General features: G+C 41.3%; 1 protein-coding gene across 7 annotated transcripts in view; it reads left to right on the forward strand.

Moving 5' to 3' along the window:
• Zfp563 (zinc finger protein 563) overlaps positions 1 to 25,455 on the forward strand; it is a 67,564-nt gene that overhangs the window by 32,364 nt on the left and 9,745 nt on the right. Inside the window, exons 1-2 of one of the 7 annotated variants that reach the window (XM_087556923.1) lie at positions 17,618 to 17,663; positions 17,695 to 17,752. The exons of 5 other annotated variants lie outside the window; for them this stretch is intronic. In XM_087556923.1, the coding sequence (XP_087413049.1) occupies positions 17,735 to 17,752 (18 nt within the window). In that variant the 5' untranslated portion in view covers positions 17,618 to 17,663; positions 17,695 to 17,734. 7 annotated transcript variants of the gene reach the window in all.

A 25,455-nucleotide genomic window follows, 5' to 3' on the forward strand; every position in this document is an offset into this window, starting at 1 on the left:
AATTAAAGAGAAATTCCTCAAGAATCTGAGACAGCCATTTGTGATGGCGCTCACCTTCAATCTCAGCACACAGAGGTGGGGCGGGGGCAGAGGCAGAGGCAGGTAGATGTCTAAGTGTTGTAGACTAGTCTATTTACATAATGAGTTCCAGGCCAGCCAGGGATACATAATGAAATCTTGTTTTAAAAAAAGAAGGTTGTGGAGCACTGGAGAGATGACTCAGCCATTTAAGAGCGCTGGCTGTTCTTCAAGAGGACCAAGTTTAATTTCCAGCACCCACTTGGTACTCACAACCCTTTGAAACTCCAGTTCCAGGGAATCAAATGCCTTCTTCCAGTAACAGGCAAGAAGACCATGCAAAAACACACATGCAAGCAATATACCATACAATAATGATATGTACGGTTTTTAATTTTAAAGATACATTGTATATATGCAAATATTTCAAAATCTAAAATAGTGGTGGCCAAAGCATTTTGCACAATGAATTTTCAAGGGCATTTAACTCTGACATAAAGAACCAGATATGGTAACATGTATGTAGTCCCTTGTGGTTAGTCTAGCAGGAGGTGTGCTGAGTTTTTATCATATAAGGACCTTACCTCAAAAATAGTAAGGGTTGGAGAGATAGATCAACAGTGAAAAGCACTCATGTCTAGTAGTTCACATCCACATCCGATGCCTCTTTCTGACCTCTGTAGGCACTGTACTTGTACTTATATGTACATGTACACACACACACACACACTTTTATTTTTTTTTTAATTTTTTTATTTTTTGGCAAAAACAATATTTTACTAATGAATCATATTTTAATAAGCATTTATAGCAAAAAAGATAGGTTTGCTTGCACAGTTCTGAATTTGCCTGCATTGAAATAGGCAAATATGCAGCCCATCTGGCCAGGGAAGCAGGAAGGCTAACCACACATCTTCACTTTTCTCTCCAGATCCAATCCCTTTGTCTCATTCCCCTCTATGCAGCAGAACAACTGCAGCAGCCTCCCTCTACTTCCCTAGTGGATTTCACAAATCTTCTTTGCCTATGCTCCCTCCTGCACTTTATCCCACACCCTTACTCCAACAGGCATGCCCTGGGGACATATAGGCCAGAGAAGCAAGGTAGGCCAACTGCATATCTTCATATTGCCAGGTCTCCCTCTGCTTCTCTGAGTCTAGTCCCTCAGTCTCATCTTAGCTCTATAGCAGACCTTTTGCTGTGGCCTTTTGTTACTCTGCCATATTCCCAGGGGACTAACTAAAGATATCCTGGTGGAACATCTTGCTTTTCTCTCTCCTTTAGCCTCTCCTAGCCCATCCCCAGTCTTAAATGTTAGCTCCCAACACCCAGAAACACATTTTACCTGGAACCCCTAGTGGCCATACCTGTCAGGATCCTAGAATTTTTTTTTTAAACCAGACAGCACACAACCACCATACTCTCATAAGAACCAGAGAGTAAACAGAAGGAACAAAATACCAACCAACGAAGAATTATAATCTTCCCAAACCCACACTTTTAGATGACTATAAAAAAAACCCAATAAATTGAAGCCAAGAAATATGTCTTTACTATAGTCTAGGCCCTGAGTATTGTAACATAGATGAAGCACAAGTAAAAGACCTTAAAACAGCCTTTATGCATATGCTAGAGGTCCTTAGAGAGGAAATTAAATTAAGTAAATCCCATAAGGAAATCTATGAAAACATAAACAAATAGTAGAAGGAAATGAATAAAACTACTCAAGACCAGAAAGTAGAAATGGAATCAATAAAGAACACTGACCCTGAAGGAATTCTGAAAATGAAAAATTTAGGAACTTGAGCAGGACCACAGAGGCAAGCATCACCAATAGAATCCAAGAAATGGAAGAAATAATCTCTGGCATTGAAGACACAAAAAAAGATACATAAATCAAAGAAAATGTTACATTAAAAAAATTCTGACATGACACATTCAGGAAATCCTGGACACAATAAAAACTCTAAACCTAAGAATAATTGGAATAGAAGAAGGAGAAGAATCCTAGCCCAAAGTCCCAGAAAATATTGTCAACAAAATTATAGAAGAAAATTTCCCAAACTAAAGAAGGAGTTACCTATAAAAGAACAAGCATACAGAACACTAAATAGACTGGACCTGAACAGAAAGTCTCCTCAGGACATATAAAAATACTAAATGTACCAAACAAGAAAAGAATATAAAAATCTGCAAGGGAAAAAGACCCAGAACATTTAAATACAGACTAGACCATAAATGCCAACTCAGACTAGTATAGTCAGCAAAACTTTCAATCATCATATATAAAGAAATGAAGACATTCCATGATAAAAACAAATTAAGCAATCTATGTATGTATCTATCATCTATCTATCTATCTATCTATCTATCTATCTATCTATCTATCTATCTATCTATCTATCTATCTATCTATCTAGTTATCTATCTCTATCTACCTAAATCCAGGCCTTACATAAGGTGCTAATGCCAGGGGCTGGCCCTGGTACTTCTTCTTTTTTTGGGGGGAGTTACTTTCTTTTTTTTCCTCTTTTTTTCTTTTCTTTTCTTTTTTTTATTAACTTGAGTATTTCTTATTTACATTTCGAGTGTTATTCCCTTTCCCGGTTTCCGGGCCAACATCCCCCAACCCCTCCTCCCCTTCTATGAGGGTGTTCCCCTCCCCATCCTCCCCCCCATTACCGCCTTCCCCCCAACAATCACATTCACTGGGGGTTCAGTCTTAGCAGGACCCAGGGCTTCCCCTTCCACTGGTGCTCTTACTAGGATATTCATTGCTACCTATGAGGTTGGAGCCCAGGGTCAGTCCATGTATAGTCTTTGGGTAGTGGCTTAGTCCCTGGAAGCTCTGGTTGCTTGGCATTGCTGTTCATACGGGGTCTTGAGCCCCTTCAAGCTCTTCCAGTCCTTTCTCTGATTCCTTCAACGGGGATCCTGTTCTCAGTTCAGTGGTTTGCTGCTGGCATTCACCTCTGTACTTGCTGTATTCTGGCTGTGTCTCTCAGGACAGATCTACATCCGGCTCCTGTCGGCCTGCACTTCTTTGCTTCATCCATCTTGTCTAATTGGGTGGCTGTATATGTATGGGCCACATGTGGGGCAGGCTCTGAATGGGTGTTCCTTCTGTGTCTGTTTTAATCTTTGCCTCTCTATTCCCTGCCAAGGGTATTCTTGTTCCTCTTTTAAAGAAGGAGTGAAGCATTCACATTTTGATCATCCGTCTTGAGTTTCATGTGTTCTGTGCATCTAGGGTAATTCAAGCATTTGGGCTAATAGCCACTTATCAATGAGTGCATACCATGTGTGTTTTTCTGTGATTGGGTTACCTCACTCAGGATGATATTTTCCAGTTGCCTCCATTTGCCTATGAATTTCATAAAATCATTGTTTTTGATAGCTGAGTAATATTCCATTGTGTAGATGTACCACATTTTCTGTATCCATTCCTCTGTTGAAGGGCATCTGGGTGTTTTCTAGCTTCTAGCTATTATAAATAAGGCTGCTATGAACATAGTGGAGCATGTGTCTTTTTTATATGTTGGGGCATCTTTTGGGTATATGCCCAAGAGAGGTATAGCTGGATCCTCAGGTAGTTCAATGTCCAGTTTTCAGAGAAACCTCCAGATTGATTTCCAGAATGGTTGTACCAGTCTGCAATCCCACCAACAATGGAGGAGAGTTCTTCTTTCTCCACATCTTTGCCAGCATTTGCTGTCACCTGAGTTTTTGATCTTAGCCATTCTCACTGGTGTGAGTTGAAATCTCAGGGTTGTTTTTATTTGCATTTCCCTTATGACTAAAGATGTTGAACATTTTTTTAGGTGTTTCTCAGCCATTCGGCATTCCTCAGCTGTGAATTCTTTGTTTAGCTCTGAACCCCATTTTTTGATAGGGTTATTTGTCTCCCTACGGTCTAGCTTCTTGAGTTCTTTGTATATTTTGGATATAAGCTCTCTATCTGTTGTAGGATTGGTAAAGATATTTTCCCAATCTGTTGGCTGCCGTTTTGTCCTAACCACAGTGTCCTTTGCCTTTCAGAAGCTTTGCAGTTTTATGAGATCCCATTTGTCAATTCTTGATCTCAGAGCATAAGCCATTGGTGTTTTGTTCAGGAAATTTTCTCCAGTGCCCATGTGTTCGAGATGCTGCCCCAGTTTTTCTTCTATTAGTTTGAGTGTATCTGGTTTGATGTGGAGGTCTTTGATCCACTTGGACTTAAGCTTTGTACAGGGTGATAAGCATGGATTGATCTGCATTCTTCTACATGTTGACCTCCAGTCGAACCAGCACCATTTGCTGAAAATGCTATCTTTTTTCCATTGGATGGTTTTGGCTCCTTTGTCAAAAATCAAGTGACCATAGGTGTGTGGGTTCATTTCTGGGTCTTCAATTCTATTCCATTGGTCTATCTGTCTGTCTCTGTACCAATACCATGCAGCTTTTATCACTATTGCTCTGTAATACAGCTTGAGTTCAGGGATAGTGATTCCCCCTGAAGTCCTTTTGTTGTTGAGGATAGTTTTAGCTATCCTGGGATTTTTGTTATTCCAGATGAATTTGCAGATTTTTCTGTCTAACTCTTTGAAGAATTGGATTGGTATTTTGATGGGGATTGCATTGAATCTGTAGATCGCTTTTGGTAAAATGGCCATTTTTACTATATTAACCCTGCCAATCCATGAGCATGGGAGATCTTTCCATCTTCTGAGGTCTTCTTCAATTTCTTTCTTCAGAGTCTTGAAGTTCTTATTGTACAGATCTTTTACTTGCTTGGTCAAAGTCACACCGAGGTACTTTATATTATTTGGGACTATTATGAAGGGTGTCGTTTCCCTAATTTCTTTCTTGGCTTGTTTCTCTTTTGTGTAGAGGAAGGCTACTGATTTATTTGAGTTAATTTTATACCCAGCCACTTTGCTGAAGTTATCAGCTTTAGTAGTTCTCTGGTGGAACTTTTGGGATCACTTAAATATACTATCATATCATCTGCAAATAGTGATATTTTGACTTCTTCTTTTCTGATCTGTATCCCCTTGATCTCCTTTTGTTGTCTGATTGCTCTGGCTAGAACTTCAAGAACTATATTGAATAAGTAGGGAGAGAGTGGGCAGCCTTGTCTAGTCCCTGATTTTAGTGGGATTGCTTCAAGTTTCTCTCCATGTACTTTAATGTTAGCGACTGGTTTGCTGTATATGGCCTTTACTATGTTTAGGTATGGGCCTTGAATTCCTATTCTTTCCAGGACTTTTATCATGAAGGGGTGTTGAATTTTGTCAAATGCTTTCTCAGCATCTAATGAAATGATCATGTGGTTTTGTTCTTTCAGTTTGTTTATATAATGGATCACGTTGATGGTTTTCCGTATATTAAACCATCCCTGCATGCCTGGGATGAAGCCTACTTGATCATGGTGGGTGATTGTTTTGATGTGCTCTTGGATTCGGTTTGCCAGAATTTTATTGAATATTTTTACGTCGATATTCATAAGGGAAATTGGTCTGAAGTTCTCTTTCTTTGTTGTGTCTTTGTGTGGTTTAGGTATAAGAGTAATTGTGGCTTCATAGAAGGAATTCGGTAGTGCTCCATCTGTTTCAATTTTGTGGAATAGTTTGGATAATATTGGTATGAGGTCTTCTATGACGGTCTGATAGAATTCTGCACTAAACCCGTCTGGACCTGGGCTCTTTTTGGTTGGGAGACCTTTAGTGACTGCTTCTATTTCGTTAGGAGTTATGGGGTTGTTTAACTGGTTTATCTGTTCCTGATTTAACTTCGGTACCTGGTATCTGTCTAGGAAATTGTCCATTTCCTGCAGATTTTCAAGTAAGATCTGATGATTTTTTGAATTTCCTCTGATCCTGTAGTTATGTCTCCCTTTTCATTTCTGATTTTGTCAATTTGGACACACTCTCTGTGTCCTCTCGATAGTCTGGCTATCTTGTTGATTTTCTCAAAGAACCAACTTTTGGTTCTGTTGATCCTTTCTATGGTCCTTTTTGTTTCTACTTGGTTGGTTTTAGCTCTGAGTTTGATTATTTCCTGCCTTCTACTCCTCCTGGGTGTATTTGCTTCTTTTTGTTCTAGAGCTTTTAGGTGTGCTGTCAAGCTGGTGACATATGCTCTCTCCTGTTTCTTTCTGCAGGCACTCAGAGCTAGAGTTTTCCTCTTAGCACAGCTTTCATTGTGTCCCATAAGTTTGGGTATGTTGTACCTTCATTTTCATTAAATTCTAAGAAGTCTTTAATTTCTTTCTTTATTTCTTCCTTGACCAGGTTATCATTGAGTAGAGCATTGTTCAACTTCCACGTATATGTGGGTATTCTTCCCTTATTGTTATTGAACACCAGCTCTAGGCCGTGGTGGTCTGATAGGACACATGGGATTATTTCTATCTTTCTGTACCTGTTGAGGCCCGTTTTTTGTCCAATTACATGGTCTATTTTGGAGAAAGTCCCATGAGGAGCTGAGAAGAATGTATATCCTTTTGTTATAGGATAGAATGTTCTATAAATATCTGTTAAGTCCATTTGGTTCATTACTTCTCTTAGTCTGTCTACGTCTCTGTTTAATTTCTGTTTCCATGACCTGTCCATTGATGAGAGTGGGGTGTTGAAATCTCCTACTATTATTGTGTGAGGTGCAATGTGTGCTTTGAGCTTTAGTAAGGTTTCTTTTACGTATGTAAGTGCCCTTGTATTTGGGGCATAGATATTTAGGACTGAGAGTTCATCTTGGTGGATTTTTCCTTTGATGAATATGAAGTGTCTTCCTTATCTTTTTTGATGACTTTTAGTTGAAAATTTATTTTATTTGATATTAGAATGGCTACTCCAGCTTGCTTATTCCGACCATTTGCTTGGAAAGTTGTTTTCCAGCCTTTCACTCTGAGGTAGTGTCTGTCTTTGTCTCTGAGGTGTCTTTCCTATAGGCAACAGAATGCAGGGTCCTCATTGAGTATCCAGTTTCTTAATCTATGTCTTTTTATTGGGGAGTTGAGCCCATTGATGTTGAGAGATATTAAGGAATAGTGATTATTGCTTCCTGTTATATTCATATTTGGATGTGAGGTTATGTTTGTGTGCTTTTGTTCTCTTTGTTTTGTTGCCAAGACGATTAGTTTCTTTCTTTTTCTAGGGTGTAGCTTGACTCCCTATGTTGGGCTTTACCATTTATTATTCTTTGTAGCGCTGGATTTGTAGAAATATATTGTGTAAATTTGGTTTTGTCATGGATTATCTTGGTTTATCCATCTATGTTAATTGAGAGTTTTGCAGGATACAGTAACCTTGGCTGGCATTTGTGTTTTCTTAGGGTCTGTATGACATATGTCCAGGATCTTCTGGCTTTCATAGTCTCTGGCGAAAAGTCTGGTGTGATTCTGATAGGTCGCCTTTCATGTTACTTGACCTTTTTTCCTTACTGCTTTTAATATTCTTTCTTTATTTTGTGCATTTGGTGTTTTGAGTATTATGTGATGGCAGGAGTTTCTTTTCTGGTCCAATCTATTTGGAGTTCTGTAGGCTTCTTGTATGCCTATGGGCATCTCTTTCTTTAGGTTAGGGAAGTTTTCTTCTATCATTTTGTTGAAGATATTTACTGGTCCTTTGAGCTGGGAGTCTTCACTCTCTTCTATACCTATTATCCTTAGGTTTGATCTTCTCATTGAGTCCTGGATTTCCTGTATGTTTTGGACCAGTAGCTTTTTCTGCTTTACATTATCTTTGACAGTTGTGTCCATGATTTCTATGGAATCTTCTGCTCCTGAGATTCTCTCTTCTATCTCTTGTATTCTGTTGGTGATGCTTGTATCTATGGCTCCTTGTCTCTTCTTTTGGTTTTCTATATCCAGGGTTGTTTCCATGTGTTCTTTCTTGATTGCTTCTATTTCCAGTTTTAATTCCTTCACCTGCTTGATTGTGTTTTCCTGGAATTCTTTCAGGGATTTTTGCGATTCCTCTCTGTAGGCTTCTACTTGTTTATTTATGTTTTCATGCGTTTCCCTAAGGGAGTTCTTCACGTCTTTCTTGAAGTCCTCCAGCATCATGATCAAATATGATTTTGAAACTAGATCTTGCTTTTCTGGTGTGTTTGGATATTCCCTGTTTGCTTTGGTGGGAGAATCGGGCTCCGATGATGCCATGTAGTCTTGGTTTCTGTTGCTTGTGTTCCTGTGCTTGTCTCTCGCCATCAGATTATCTCTAGTGTTACTTTGTTCTGATATTTTTGACAGTGGCTAGACTGTCCTATAAGCCTGTGTGTCAGGAGTGCTGTAGACCTGTTTTCCTGTTTTCTTTCAGCTAGTTATGGGAACAGAGTGTTCTGCTTTAGGGCGTGTAACTTTTCCTATCTACAGGTCTTCAGCTATTCCTGTGGGACTGTGTCCTGTGTTCACCAGGCAGGTCACTTGGAGCAGAAAAGTTGGTCTTACCTGTGGTCCCGAGGCTCAAGTTTGCTCTTGGGGTGTTGCTGATGAGCTCTCCGTGAGGGCAGCAACCAGGAGAACCTGCGCCGCCCTTTCCGGGAGTCCCCGTGCACCATGGTCCCAGATGGCATTTGGTGTTTTCCTCTGGAGTCAGAAATGTGGGCAGAGTGTAGTCTTTTCTGGCTTCCCAGGCATGTCTGCTTTTGTGAAGGTTTAGCTCTCCCTCCTACGGGATTTAGGTGCAGAGAACTGTTTATCCGGTCGGTCCCTTCAGGTTCTGGTGGTGTCTCTGGCACAGGGAACCTGCTGGTTCACTGCCCTTATCTACGGCATCAAGTTTTTCTTTCTTAATGAGTCATTGTCATTGTGTTCTTACAAATAAGGGTTGTTTTCCCCTTATGATAATTTCACTTTTCACTTATTTTTCCTTTGCTCATTCTTCCTTTTGCTAGTATAAGTTACTACTTTTCAGAGAACACAGAGATCACAGTTCTGTGAAATCATATGTAATAAGTTGTGTATCTATCCACAGACCATAACTGAGAACATGGCTCAACATTAAGACCCTTCTTGATTTAATTTTTGGCAGGACTGGTGTTTATTTCACACATATGAAATGTTCCCCTCCAGTGGATAAATTGATATGAAGGCAAGTGATGGGTTATCAGAATAGTTCTTAGGAGGCTGAAATAATGGGGTAAAAAGAAAACTAAAGGCATCTACCAGTTAGATTCATTAGTGAGATCAGGGGAATTTTGGATTGTTATTCAGAATATAATGCTTTACAAATTGTAAAATACATGTGCACACAGACAATCCATTTTTATGTTGATCCTCCCTAGCCATTGATGAATATTACATTTTCATAAAATCTGGACTGCCTATGAACATAAGGCCAACACCATCTGGACCTATTTTTGCTTTTATGACATTATCAAAACACAAATATTTCTTACAAGATACATTGAATACTGTTCTCCAAGAAAAGCAATATATCTCAATTTTGGTGGAATTTTGTTTTGATAAAGCCAATACAAAATGAAAACAAAGTTGAAAATGCACTCAGCCTACTGAATTTCAAACATAAGGTAATACTTGACTATGTCCAATCACCTCTATTAGTTATGATTGGGAAAGATAAACCAGCATAATGTCAACTTTAAAATATGTTGAACAACTCATGTAATTCCTTGGACATTCAGCAGTATGTAGTATGTTATTGTGTCCTGAACAGGTAGCACATAGGCTGTGCTGTTGCTGGATGCTACTGGCTAGCATCATGAGAAAGTACACTGCTTATTACTTCCCCAGATTTAGAAAATAGAAGATATCTCCTGTCCAATATATTTGTTCCACAGCATTTTAATGAGAAAAACTCACAACAAAGACTACCATAGACCCATGATTGTTCTTGTCTCAGTTGAGAGTATTAATACACTTCTTAGTATGCTCGTGATATTTCTTAAATTTCTTCTGTCGGTCTAACCAGGGAAACAGTCTAGGAAGAGACAGCATCAGTTAGAGCATTTTATTTGAAGTAAAAGGATAGGATGTAGGGAGAGATTTCAGAAGCATCAGCGTTAACACAAGAGAGCTGGAGTAATGATTCAGTGATTAGGAGTACTGTTCTTGCAGAGGATTGAAGTCCAGTTCCCAGTACCCATGGGAGCACCAGGCACATATGTGGGAACTTGTACACGAGCAGGCAAAACACTCTCGCAAACAAATCTAGTGTTTAAGATTAAGGCAAGAATGGTAATCTTTCCGACTGATAGCTCTATGTAATAAAACCGCCTGCGTACAAAACGGATATGTAGAAGACTTACAAAAGGAAGGTGTCTCCGACTCAGTCTCTTGGAACTTGGACCTAAGTCTAACTGGCACATTTCCAACTTTATTTAGTTTTCTACTTGAATAAACCATCTCCTGTATTATTCAGGGGTCTCGGTGCACATCATTGCTTGGAGACAAGAATCTAGAAATTACAGTGAGGGCTCTCCAAAGTCAGAATTGCACCCTTATCAGCTGATGGACAGCGAGCTAGAAGGTAAAATCAGAATGCCTTCAGATTGCTTCCTTAGCAACAGCATCCATTACAGCACTATTCTTTCCTTTTTTGAACACTTGAAAATGGTGATCAAGTTTCCACGAGAGTCTCTAAGTCATCCTTTCCTGTCCAGGGGTTTTTGGATGTTTGGCAGTGAAGAGGACTGAAACTTCTCTCCTGTACAACAGAATATTTACTCAAGGCAAACAAGCTTGTGAATTGGCCACAAGCTGTTAGGTCCACACCTTAAATTGATGTAGCTGCCCTAGAGAGTCTGTACCTTTAAACTGGGGGAGGACTGAACAGATCAACAACCCTAGGCAAACCTGGGAATGTGCAAGGCCAAGATTCCTCCCCTCTTAGACTCATGCTTCAAGGATACATTGACTTAAACATGCAGCGAGCCAGCCACATGGCCAGAGATAATGGTGCCCATTTAGGAGTGGCTGTGATGATCCTAGTTAAAAAGCAAAACAAATGAACAAACAAACAAACAAACAAACAAACAAACAAAAAACCCGATAATGCTTCCATGGTTACCCAGGGGACCAGAAGCCCCATCCACCAGTCTGCACTCTGCTAGCACTCTTTTTACCAACCCCCACCTTCTCTCTCTCTCTCTCTCTCTCTCTCTCTCTCTCTCTCTCTCTTAACCCACCAGAGCTCTGCAGGGACTACAGGAATGAGTATGGTAGATTTAGACAGGGCTCTGAGGCCAACCAGCACTGTGGCAGCTTTTCCCTAAGTCCTCCATCTGTGATCTTCCTGGGACACCCCCAGGAACCCACTCCTGTTCCAGGAGTAAAGGGGGGTTGCTGTCATTGCATCTTCCTGCCATCTTCCAACACTGCTTCTCTTGGTTTTACAATTTGGTCATCGGGACAACCCCCCCCCCCCCGCCCCCGCATGGAAAGGATTTAGTTTAGAACCCATCTCAGTGAGATGCGAGCAGCAACACAGCAATGTGGGAAGGGAAGCTAAAGCAAATGCTCTCCGAAAGTTAATACCTGAGCCCATCTGTGGGAAATGATGCAAGTCAGGGTTTGACAATAGGTTCTTCCGATTGTGGTTCCCTCAGAACCACGAGTGAACTGGCTCCCTACTCACCTGCGATTCCTTAAATCTGTTATCCCTTTTCTGCTCTCAAATTCTTGTCTATTTGCTGTAGGCAAGACATTGTTTTGAGCATGAGGCCCAAAGAACAACCCCCACTTACCCACTTGTACCTTTAATGGTGACATCAAACAAATAGACAAATATTGGACCCATGTCACAGTGAATTAAATGAACAGGTGGGCAAGTGATGCACTCAGGAGACAGAGGCAGATGATTCTCTGAGTTTGAGGTCAGCTGCTTCACAAAGTGACCCCCAGGACAGACAAGGTTACATAATAAGTTAGGAGAAGAAACAAAGATGTTAATCTTTGCATTCAACTCCCCTCCCTCAGATCCAGGATGCTGGAGGGGTCCTGGCCACAGATAATGGGGAAAAGTTCACTAAAGTCTTTGTCTTGGAGAGGGAGACAAGTCAGAAAATCATCCGTCTTAAATGTTTAAGTGAAAAATATATTAATTTTCCTAACGCCTCTTTCCTTTATCTGTCTGCCAGCCAAGGAGCTATCAAATTCCTAGTTCCAAAGTATCAATAATGTCCTTCTTTAGTCAGGAATGCTGGAAGGGAACTCTGGCTTCTTATCTTTTCCTAAATGTGCACCCCTACTTGAAGGGTATATGTAAGGGTGAAGACTAAAACTCCCACCCAGACGTTAATAACGTCTTCTGTTGAACAGCTTTGGAACTTACAGATATCCAAATAAATGCTCATCATATCCAATTTCAGCCCATCTCCTAAATAATATTAGGGCTACCTTTCAGAACTGCACAGCAGCAATACAGCTTATTAAGAAAAATCTAGTTCCTTATGGTCAACAAAATAAAATTTCTAGCCAAATTCACTTGTGCCTGTCAATAAGCTGACCAGTGGACCATACCTCAGAGAGGTAGGCTCACCCCTAGGAAGGTGGGCTCACCTTAAGTCATGCTAAAGAGTTATGTAGAAAACTATCCCTTTAACAAGATGCTATATTTTTCCTCACCAGAATTTCTACTCCCTAGTGTAGACCATACCAGCCTCTCTGAGGTTCAGCCCACCTTTCTGACTCATGATCTGAGAAAGATATAACTTTTAATTTTTATTTCAAATATTGGTCATACCTAAGTATCTGCTTGTTACCATCTTGATGGGGCTTGTTTTCTCTGCCAGTTAAAGAAGGAAAAGGAAAGAAAATTCTCAGTGCAACAAGTAGCAATAGGGGGAATTTAAGACACTGCAGGCAGAATCAGCTGTAAAGAAAGGCTCTTATAATAGTAAGGAAACAGATATACAGGAAGGGAGGGGCACACAGAAAGACCCTTTGCAAAGCAAGAGGGCAGGGATCTGAAAGTTTTGAAGAGTCTTTTCTAGCTCAAGGATGTTCAGTTTGAACAAAGACAGGAAAACTGATAGGACCGTATTTTGGGGTAAACATATCTATTTGTGGTGCTGAACTTGTGGTACCTGTTCTCAGGCAATGGTCCCTATTGGTAGGATTAAAAGCACAGTAGGCCTTTTAAACCTTTGTAAGTTTGTCATTTTTATTATCTATTTGTGCTCCCCTTCCCCCATTTTTTTTAAATCTGTCTATCAAGGATCACTCTAACTCTTAATCTCTAGCTTTGGGTTTCCTTACCTTTCCCATTAAGGTACCCTCTCTGCCATGTGACTGCATGTCTCTGCGTGGCTGACCTCCAGGTAGCTGTAACTCAAATGCTATGGCTGTTTTTCTCCTCCACTCCTATTCCAGCAGCTGTAGTGGGGATTGTCCTTTGAAATTCTAATAAAATTGCTTTTATTGGCAGAGCAAACAAACTGGCCCCTGCATTCCTGGAGAACCTTATGATTGCTGCCATGTAACTGCACTTTTCATGTACATCGAAATATATCGAATAACTGTTTTCTCTTGGCATATTTTTCTTTTCATGGCTGAAAATGAGAAAATGAAAAAAGACTGAGTGAAAGGTAGAGGAAAACTTTTGCTACGATGCAAACATCAAGTTTCTCATGTGTGGCACTAGATCTCTTCTTTTTCAGTAGGCCTGCCCTGGCTGGACATCCCGTTTTCTCTGTGGCGGGCCTAGGAACCCTTTCTTTAAGGTTGTATCCATGGTACACTAAATCTGACTTTAAGCAGACTCCGGACTTAATTTCCAGGGGGACGAAGCGGGAAAGGCCTTCTTTGGAAAAACCAAGTCTAAATTCTGTTTAAAATGCAATTATCAAGATTAGCGGATTTCTACCAGGGTTGTGAGAGTTACGGCTGCAATATGGCAGTTGTGCCCCACTTAGAAAAGAGTTTACCACAAGCTTCACGTAGGGGGTGGGGTGGCTCTGATCGCTTATCCAATTAGTATCTCAGAGCTCAACACGAGCTATCCAATCAGAGCGCCGATTGGTGGAGCGTACGTTCCTCACCGGCCATCTCTTTTACTTGCCAGGCCATTGTGGTGATACTGTCCTGTCAGCTGAGGGAGTCACAGGCGGCCGTTCAGGGTTCGTGCTGTGCGGTTGCCAACACTAGGATCATTGTTCGGGCCCCAGGAAGCTTTGGGCCCAGATATGGTAAACGTCCCTGCGGCCAGCTGTCCAATCAGGAACGCCGGCAGAAAGCGGATATGCCCCATCCGCCATCTTTCTTCCTGGCACGTACTGGTCAGCTGAGAGGGCTGCGCCTATGGTCCTCTTTGGCTCGGTAACAGCGGACCTCTGGATCCCTCTTGAAACCACAAGAGGGCCAGAGAGCAGACGTGGTGAATGTCGGAGCAAGTGTAGGAGGCGCCGGGTCTTCCCCGGGTAGATGCCTCAGTCCTACGTCCCACCTTGCTTTGGGTGCTGCCGGACTCATGGTTTCTCTGCTCTCTAGCTGGCGGGACCCCAGCGGCCTACGCTGATTCTTGTAGAATCCTGTGCTCCTGTCTCTCCAGCCAGACATCTCCTGAGAAGTATATGTAGTTGAGTACTTAGCACATGCGAGATGATGAATGCGAGATGGTGAGACCAATTTGGATTATATCTCACGTTCTGGGCCAACCAGAGCTAGAGTGTCTCAAAAACCAAACCAGAACAAACCAAACCAAAGTGATGTCGACATCCAGTGTTTTCAAATTAGTTAACTTGGGAATAGATTAAGAAACCCCATATCCGGCCAGGTGTCCTGGTGCATTATAATACATTAAAACCCTCCTTTACAGTGATTTGTTCTACTTTCACTGGAGTAAAGGAAATTTGAGTAAAATAACGGGAACCATATTTACTAAATTTTTGCTTACCAATTACCATAAAAAATGCCTAGTTTTGTCTGGTGTGGTAGCCCATGTCTTTAATCTTAGTATTCAGAAGACTGAGGCAGGTGGATTTCTGTGTTTTAAGGCCAGATGTAGAGAGTTCAGGCCTGAAATTCCAGCTACCTAAGAGACTAAAGCAGTATGGCAAGGCTAAAGCTTGTGCAGGCTGTAGAATGGATGGACTATAGTGGCAGAGAATATTTGCTTGAACTAGATTCAATACCTAGCACCATATGCAAAACAAAATATTTTTGAACATGAATGGAATAAATACTTTGCAGGATGTCTGGAAGACAGGTAATACAAAATCTCTGGTAGTCCAATGGAGTTATTAATAAAACTGAGTCACATTTGCTTGTCTGGAACTTACTGTGAAGACCAGACAGGCCTGGAAATCATAGAGATTTTCCTGCCTGTGCTTCCAGAGTGCTGGGAATAAAGCTATATACCACAAAACTCGGCGAAGAGTTTTTAATACCCATGTACAAATGCCTAATGTCACCAGTCATCTGGGAAGTTAATTCTGAAACCACAGCATAACAGGATAAGGTAGCATAGCTTGTAATCCCAACTCTTGGAAGGAAAGAACATCACAAGTTTGAGGCTAGCCTGGGTTGCATATTAAGACCCCATTTCAAAACAAAACAAAACAACACATAACAAACAACCATAGCCAGAGACCAGCTGGTAGATGAACAGACACTGCCAAAGCTGCCCAGCTTGCATGTGGGCAAGGATACACCACAGTGGGAGCCATGGGTATGACCCGCAATATAACTGAAAGAATATACCCCAGAGCCACAGTTCCGCTTCTAGAAATTTATGGCGAAGTTCCCATGTGTCCTAAATAAGAATCTAAGGACAAAGTGGGACATTTAGTGCTGTCAACAGGGTGATTTAAGTCAGCCATCCATTTGTAAAATTAAAGAAGGATGTTAAAGAGAGCAAATGACAGGTGATAGAAGTTGGAGGTCATTTTTTTCAGTCTAGAGGTGGTGTCACACACTTTTAATCACAGTTTTTGGGAGGCAGAGGCAGGTGGCTCTCTCAAGTTCAAGGTCAGCCTGGTCTACATAGAGAGACTGTCTCAAAAAAAAAAAAGTTGGGTTTTTTCTTCTCTGTGCACATTCCGAGTGTAAATAAGTGAGAGTACCATCATTTCTGTTACCATATCAGACATCCACATAGCAAGTTCCAGATCAGCCAGAGATACATAGAGAGACCTTGTCTCAAAAAACAAAAACAACAACAACAAAAACCCCAAACAAAACATTTGAAAGAATGGTTTATTTACTTCAGAAGTCCAGGTTATAGTCTATCGATGCCGAGAGCTCCCAGTAATGTCACCCACTTTTAGGCTGGGTTTCCTTACATCAATTAACAGAACCAAGACACTCCCTCACAGATATGGCCATAGACAACCCAATATGGATAGACCACAACAGATTTTTGAAATATTGACAAAGCTAACCAACACAGTTCCCTTAAGCAGAATGTTGGCATGAAAGAAATGGACATTGAAGGTGGCTGTACTGATGAGATTTTTGATAAGTGACGATCTCTGATTAGAAACAGGAAATTGCCATCCTCACTACAAAGTGACTAAAAGGCTGAGTTGTTTCTGTGTCCCAGGGCAGTATGGAGAACAGAACTTCCGAGTGAGGAACTGTTATATTTGGAATAAAAGGTGTCTCAGCTACAGTGTTTGGGTGACTATATAGCTTCCCTTACTGGTAAATGAAAATGAAGATGTGAATGCTCCATGGTGTGACTGAGGAGAAGGGTTTTACTGTAGAAATGAGAGAGTTTAGCCAGATGCATCTGGACAGGTCCAGACTGAACCTGGCCATTGGGCGCGGGGTGGGGAGCTAAGGAAGAGATGAGAAACAAGAGGGCAAAAAGGCCAAGGTCAAGCCAGCCAGAAACCAAAAGGCCAAAGAGGTTTGAATAGGATCAGAAGCTGGGGGAAAGGAAGCCCTTCTCCAGTAAGCCATTAACTTCTAATAGTTCTTCAGGAAACGTGGGGCCTAACAATGGAATGTTGAGAGGCCCATTGTGCAGGTAACTATAGCTGCTTGGAGTTCACAAGCTCAACAGCTGTATCATGTCCAAAGCACAGCACTCATAACATTGTTTTCCATCCTCCAATGCTGGTGTTTTTGTTTTTCTTTTTTTATGATGTTCTCCATGCCTTGGAGGGGTGACGGGGCAAGTATTTAAGAGTTACTTATACTCAGAACTTGGACCACTTATGAATTTCTGTATTAAACATCACCAGCTGCACACAGAAGCTTCTTTGGCCAGCATAATCTTGACAGCAGCACTAATCTATGAGTATAAACATAAATATTTATAAGACAGCTTGACATCATGTCTATATAGCAAAACAATAGGTCTATGACCTCTCCATCTAAGGGCTTTTGAGTTCCCTTCAGGAACAGTCTCAAATACAATCAGAAAATTGTGACCACCATAACTTCCATGCCACTATTATACCAATGGGTACATTTTGACTGGCAAATTGCCGCTAGGTTGTGACTTCGTTTTTCTGTTTCCAACCGAAGGGTGTGTTTTCAGCAGTTGAGTCCAGCCGTTTAGTTCTTGTGGTCAACCAAAAACAGGCCTCAGGCTAGCTAGAAGCCTAGGAAGCATGTATAAGATGTGTCTAAGGATGTGGGAACTGTCAATTCAGGAGCATTGGTGGGCGGGGCGGAAGTCCTTTGCCCGCCATCTTTCTTCCTGGCACGACCATACTTGAGCAGCGGTCCTGTCAGCTGAAGAAGCCTTGGGGCCTCAGTCGCCGTGGCCCGGAGACCTTTGGCCCTAGGAGCCGGGGGGTGAGGTCGCAGGAGTCTCCAGGAACAGACATGGTGAGCGTGAGCCGGGTGTGTGAGGTGGGCGGGCCTCCCGTAAGTCCTCGATCTGAGGCAGACACCGTCCCCCTACCCGCGGGGGTGGTATAGCTCTCAATCCTTGGCTCCTTGAGCCGATGGGACTCCATCGTTTTATCACCCGGTTTTCTATCGGTAGCTCCGTCCTCGCTGTGCCGGGTCCCCTCACGTTGTGGGGCCCGCCAGAGAGTCCTGTGGGATCTTTCGCCGTTATGTGGACTGTGGACTGCTGTGGTGTTGCATTCAGGTCTCTGTTGTCTGCAGCAGTCGTTTTCCTGGGAACCTTTCAGATTCATGAGTAGGCTCATCTGAAGTCTCGACCTTGCTGCCGCTGCAGCCTAGTGACTTGTAGAGTGGAATAGAAATCTTCATGTATCCTGGCGCTTCCTCACACTGCCCAACTCATTAGAATCCACACGTAACCGTTTGCGCAGTTTGAGTAGGAGATGTGTGCCCCTCTCTGACGTCATTGTTATAGACCTTTGACGGGTCATTCATTGATGGTGATTTTAAGATTATTTACTAATCGGAGGAAGGCTTGACTGTGGAAAGTAATGCAATAGCAACAAGCGCAAACTCTTAAGGCCTTGTGTATTCCAGTAATTAGGCGGAAAGGGGCTTAAAGCTTATATTCTACCCCAAGCAAACTAGGGTAGAGAAGGAAAGGGAAGGGAGTTTGACCCGAGGTCATCCTGTTGTTTGGGTGACTATAATGGGAAGATTGTATGTTGATTTTTACTGAGAGTGGCTCAGAGATGGCACCTGTGGAAGAACCAGCGTGGTTGGAGGAAAAAAACTAGGAAGTTTGCTTAATAGTTTTTCCCTGTTCTATTCAGCCATACATCTTTGGGACTTATGGACATTTGGATTTTTTTTTCTTTTTTAAAATTTTATTTGTTTTATATGTGTTTTGGCAGTGTATATGTATGTGCACTACATGCATACCTGGTGGCCACAGAGACCAGAAGATGCCTTTTCTTCTGGGACTGGAGTTACAGGTGGCTATGGGCTGCCGTCCACTTGGTGCTGATGAGTCAAACTTGGCTCTTCTGGAAGAGCAGCCGTGCTCTTAGCCACTGAACCATCTCTCCAGCCTGTGGCAAATGGGCATTTATCAAGTTTGTGTCTGGGTTGGTCATAGATTTAAAGGGACAGGCCTGGAAGTAACACTGTCTAAGTGTAAGGGGGAAAGTGTTTCTTGAGTACACAAGTATTGTGAGACAGAAGGCCTCAGACTGCCAGGATTACATGCTCGGGTGGAACTCGAGCTTCAGCTGCTTCTGTTTCCCACCAGTGTATAACGAGCATGTGGGACAGTCAGAGTATAATTTGTACCTGCTGAGAATGTCTATATTGGGCAGTATGAGAGAAATTACCTCAAGAGCGGGATTTATCATTTTCACAGTCTATTTCCATATAATCTTAAAAGTTGGACAGTGTCCAAGATTCTGCCGAGGACAGGTGACCTTTGACTTTGCTGAACAGTAGGAATGCCTTTGAATGTTTTCCTTTTCTTTATATATCTTTTAATTTATTTTTTCTGGAGACTGGAGCTCACTATGTATTCTTGGCTAGCTAGCCTAGAACTCATTATGTAGACCAAGCTCATCTGAAATGCCTACGTCTGCCTCTTGAGTGCAGGGATTAAAAGCATGCATGCTACTTTTGTTCTTTCAGGCAACATTAACCTCATGCTAATTAGACATTTAGAGTGCTAACCTTCTGTCACTTTAGGATGGGGAGAAGTGACTGGACAGAGTACATAGATCCTTGGGCTGGCATCTGCAGTGAGACAAGACAGTAGACTGGGACTGAGCCTTAAAACCGTCAGGATTTATTTAAGGATCCATTTACTTTTGTGTGTAACTGTTTGTATGCGTACATGTGTGTATATATCTCATGTGTGGTGGCCATTGCCCACAGTGGCCAACAAATGGCATCAGATGTCCTGGAACTGGAGGTGAGGATAGTTGTAGGACCCCATGTGGGTGCCGAGAAGCAAACCCTGGTCCTCTTCAAGAGCACAGTGTTCTTAACCACTGAGCCATGCCTCTTGCCACTCTAGCCTTTACATCAATATTCTCTCTCTTCCTCCCTCCCTCCTTCTCTCCCTCCTTCCCTTCCTCACCCTCTCTCCGTTCTCTTCTTCCACCACAAGGGTTCTAGGGATCTAGCTTAGGTCTTTAGGTTTGGCGGCAAGCACCTTTAGTCCTGCTGCGCCATCTTACTGGCTGGAACCTGTCAGGATCGTGCCAAGTGTAGGTGTCAGGTTGTAGGACATCCTACTGCTATTAGAGAATCTGGTAATGGCACTGATAGCATAAAATGCCAGCAAAATTGAGGCTCCTCACTAACTGTAGTTGTTTGACCACTACTTTGAATTGATGTTGTACAGTAAAGAAGCTGTTAACACTGAAAACAGGGCAAAGTTGGATGACGTTTCCAGTGACATTTTCCAGACGCTCAGGATTTCCTGATTCACTAGAATGAAGCACCATGGCCGGCACCTACATAGTGACCATGGTGTCTAAGCACAGAGGTCGGTGCATCCTGTGAACTAAACGTGAAATAGGCTGTTTCTCTGATATCACCTTTTGTTTTCCTTGCAGAATTGTGTCTCTATAAAATAAAAGTCTACAAAACTGCTTCAAATTTCTTTTGTGATTTGAGTATAAAATGGTGATATTTCAGTTCTGTGTATGAGTACACACTTGCAAGCCATGCATTCACAGGAGGCTGAGGCAGGGATGTTGTCATGAGGTTGAGGACGACTTGATGTGTATAGTAAAGTCAAGTTCAGCAAGTGCTCCAGGGTGAGACCCTGACTCAATACTCTCTCCTATGCAAAGAATAATACAAATTTTAGAAGTTGGTGATGTTTGTTCCTGGTCAGATGATGAGCAGATAAGAGTGCTGAGGTCTGAGGAAGTAAAGGAGTCACAGGATAGACATTTATGGAGGCAGCTTTCCCCTCCCTCCTTTACAGGGGCACAGAGATTAAACCCAGATCACCAGATTTTCATGGCAAACTACTGAACCTAAAGACCCTTAAAATAAGGTATTAGTTAGCAATCACTTTGAATGACAGCATGTGTGTTCCCATGCGGTCACACTACTGGTGATCAAATAGGCCCTGGCCACTTCCAGAAGCTCCCTTTAATTTATTCAGCTCTTTATGTAGAGGGTTTCTCATCTTCTCTTCTCTTACAGTTTTATAAATTACACCAAGTGACATTTCTTTTTTTTTTTTCTTTTTTTTTTTTCTTTTTTTTTTTTCGGGGCTGGGGATTGAACCCAGGACCTTGCGCTTCCTAGGCAAGCGCTCTACCACTGAGCCAAATCCCCAACCCCACCAAGTGACATTTCATTTGGTTTTACCTCCTTTGAATTTTGGATGAAATAGTGCAGTTAATATTGTTTTAAACATTGTGGTTTCTTTGTCCAAGTCATATTGGTATTGGTAACTGAATTGGTAATAAAACCAGCCCACCATCTCATTTCTCTGCGTGTTGGAATTGGCTATCTTATTTGGAATTGTTAATTGGGACGGTTCTGTATTTGTTTATTTTGTTGCTTCTTTGTTCATATTTTTTGTCCCCAGGTGCATAGTTTGTTTTTACACAATGAGAAAATGTAGGTGATTTTTTCAACTATGGGTAAAGTCAAGTTTAGCAAGATATTTTGTACTTTTATAGGTGTGTATTGTGATTTAACAACACTTCAGATAACCCAGTTTATTGACTAGCATTAAATACAATAGCAGGCATAATTTATGATTTATGTTATAAGATTAGCTTTGACATTGAGCATTTTTTATGTAACTCTTCATGTTTTATGAGTCTCTGTCTTTACGTATTTGTCTCTCATCTGTTTTTCCTCATTGTTCTGTATGAACAGTATTATGTTTTAATTACAGATTTAATTATATGGTTCAGTTGTGTACAGATTTAGTTGTATCTAGACAAGTATTAGGATAATGTTGCATAACCTTACTAAAATTGCCTATTGCTTTTAGGTTTTTATTTGTCCTTTGGGATTTTCTACACAGATCATGATCTTATTTGTGAAGAAAATCAGTTTTATTCCTTCTCAATACCAGTTTCCTGTATTATTTTTTCTTGTTTTTTTTTTTCATCTATTTTTATGGCCCTTGTATGTTAGTTTGTTTAGCTGATGGATTCTACACTTGATCTTAGCCAAAAGGCTGAGAAGCGCTAGGTGATGGATTCTACAAAGTTATTTTTGTGTATCTCTCAGAGCTGCCTATTTACAGCAGTCACTACTGGGAAGCACTCGTGGGTGTTGTGGCCGAGGTAGGTAGATTTCTGGGAAGCGAGCCTGTCTTATATAGCGAGATTGTGTGTTCTGGGACAGCCAGGGCTATGCAGCGGAGTTCCAGGGTATAACTCCATTTCCTCACTGATAAAAATTAATGTTATTTCTTGAGAAACTATGTTTATTCACCAAAGACGTATATCTGATTTTCCTTCCTTGTTATCTTACTATGCTGTCATGGCTAGATGAGACTCATGGAGAGATCAGTAATTGTTGCTTCTGTTTCTATACCTGGAAGAGATTGTGGGGGATTGATACCATTTTCATGAAGTATTAGAATACTGCGCTGCTTTGTCTCTCCTATTTGGGATGCTTACTTCATACTATTGCAGTTTCTTTAATATATGCAGCGCTATCCATATTCTTTGTCTTCTTGTAGTTTTATCAGTAGTTGCTTTCTAGGGATCATTTTACTTCATCTTGTATTACATTTATGTACAGAACTTCAGTAAATCTCATGATTTTAATAATGTTCACTGGGTTAGCATGAGCGGCACTCTTCTCATTGTCCATTATAGTAGTTACTTTTCTGGTTCCTGTGAGAAAACACCTGATAAGAAATAAATTAAGGGAAGAAGGGTTTATGTTGGTTTCCATTTGGAAGGAATACAGCAGAGCAGGAAAGGCACAGTGGCCGCTGGTCACTTTCTGTCCTCAGGAAGCAGACAAGCAGCAAGAAGTGGAACCAACTATAAAACCACAAGGCCTTCCCCTAGGAAGCCACTTCACTTCCTCAGGGTTTGACAACCTTTACCAACAACGCCAACAGTGTAGGACCAAGTGTTCAAACAGAAGAGTCTATTGTTGACTTCAGATTCAAACTATTGTATTCTGGTGTGAGTGTGAGTGTGAGTGTGTGTGTGTGTGTGTGTGTGTGTGTGTATGTTTGTGTGAATGAAATAAAGCTTATAAATTTTGATCTCAGAATTGGATGAGAGGTAAGGAGTGGACAGTGGTCATGGTGTGATCACATGATTGATTGTCTTATCAAAGACTTGATATTTTTGGTTGTAAGGGAATTTTTTTCTTCACTTGCCATAAGAACCTAAATTTAAGCAATAAGTTACATGTGGACATCCATTTCTAAAAGGTAGTTTTCACATATAAATTAGTAATACTGCTAGGGAAATTAAATGAAATTGTTTATAAAAATGATCTACTCAGAGTCCTCTTCTCTGTTTCTGAGGTTTTGCTGTGTTTATTGCACGGAATAATTATTGAACATAATGTGTAATATGTAGCAAAATAGTAGTAGAATTGCCACTTTGTTGCTTCTTTTGATAGTGTACCTGTCCTGGGTGTGGGGTGTTTGGGGAGAGGGAAAAATCTACCATACACATTATCCTCATTCGGAAGAGACTGTACTTGTTAAAGTCTGTTTTCATCTTTATAACTACAAACCTTCTTAGTTTACATAATTACAGTTATTTCCCTTGTGGGTCTGTCTCATTATGGAAATAACATTTCCCTCAGTATCCCTTCTGCCTACCATTCTGAATCTCTCCATTGTTGAGCTTTATCTATCTTCTGATAGCATTTAGTGGAGTTGCATGAGTGCACAAAATTGGTTTTTCTTGGTGTGATTAGCATCATCTTAAAAAGAATAGAGTAAGAATGCCCATCGGTAGGAGTCATATACAGCTAATGTGTCAGTCTTGGGAAGTAATGTTCTCTTGGGGGTGCCACTTGGCCCATGTCGTTTGTTATTGTATTTTGAGTTAAGATATTGAGTTAAACCTCATTGCCACATATTAGCCATACTCTACTGTGTCATCACTACATATGGATCTACCTGAAATGGCCTTTAACTGTCCTCAGTTCCTTCTTATACATTGGTCCTATAAACTTTGATTCTGGAGACAATGTTCAGAGGGGAAATGGGTAGCACTCTCAAATTACGGAGAAATTTGTTTTTTTTTTTTTTTTTTTTTTTTTTTAAAAAAACTACACATGTATAGTTCAGGAATCCTGTGAGATTTGTGGAACTGATAAGGAAAACTACAGTGGAAGTGAATGACTTGCTGTTATTTGGCATGAGCAGTAGACAGAGCAAGTTGCCAGAACCACGGAGGCACTGCAAAGTGCCAATCCCTACCCCCACCCCCAACTTCCTGCACTAGATGCTCACTGAAGTTTTTATAGCAAGTTGCATGGTGCTTTTTTTTTTGTCATATGTGTTTATTTACTGTCCAGATTCTGACAGTAAATAATCTGTCCAGTAAATAATCTGTCCAGATTGTTATTTTTTCACCCCAATCCTGGTAAGTCTCTAGGTCTGTCCCCAGAGCCTTGAAAAACAGCATACATCTGGAATTGCTTCATGTGACAGAGGGTAGGATTATCGTATTCTTCAGTCTCCCTTGTTAACAACCCATGCTCCATGCAGAATTAACTTCTCAGGATGTTTGTGTCAGAGATACTACCCCAAAGTATCCCATGTGGTACCAGACAGTCAATGTAATGGATGGGTGCCAGTATCCTGAGATGAGATTACGATGGATTGGCTGATTGCTAGAGATTCTATTGATAGGTCTCTTCTCAGGGTGGATACTAGCTATGGCACTCTGAAGATTCGGTGAACTTCGTTTAACTGTAGCTACCTTCTTAAGCTTTCTCCAAGTTCTAGATTTATTAAAGCTGTTCATCTAAGGGATGTATCCTTCTTTTGCTGTAAGACTTTGTGACCTTTCACTCAGCAGAAAGAAGATCCCATAATACAATGGTTCTCAACTTTTCTAATACTGCAACCCTTTAATACAGTTCCTCATGTTTTGGTGATTTCCAAAATAAAATTATTTTTATTGCTACTTCATAAACTATAATTTTGCTGTTATGAACCTTAATGTAAATATCTGATTATGTAGACTATCTGATGTAAGACCGACAGGTTGAGAACTGCTGCTGTAGAGGGTCCTGGAAGTATTCCCTGGTCTTAAGGGGTCCCAGCTCCATCTCATTCTGACAGGTCCCATTGGCTGACCTTGCAGCACCAGGTATGGTCAGTGCAGGGGATCCTAGCATGCGCCCCACCAAACTGTCACCAAGTGAGATTCTCAGTCACTTTGTTCCACCTTACCTTTACTAGGTTGGGTAAGCTCCTTGGACTACAGCAAGTAGGACAGATGTTAGCCCCACCCACTTTGTTCTCACCTGATACCTACTGAGGTGACAGGTGGGAGTTACCACCTATCTCCAGGGTAAGGTCCTATTCTCTGACTTCTCTCCACCTATGGCGGATGGGGTGCTAACTTACTTCCCCTGGTTCTACTCTGAGTTCTTTTCCTTCCTCCAGTGAGGCACTAAGGAACTAGCCTTGCCCACTTCTTCTTTTGTGCCTCCCTGCCTCTTGCCCCCAAGGTTCT

This window comes from Rattus norvegicus, chromosome 7 (assembly GCF_021556685.1).
Source record: "Rattus norvegicus strain SHRSP/BbbUtx chromosome 7, alternate assembly SHRSP_T2T, whole genome shotgun sequence".
In the NCBI taxonomy this organism is placed as follows: Eukaryota; Metazoa; Chordata; class Mammalia; order Rodentia; family Muridae; genus Rattus; species Rattus norvegicus.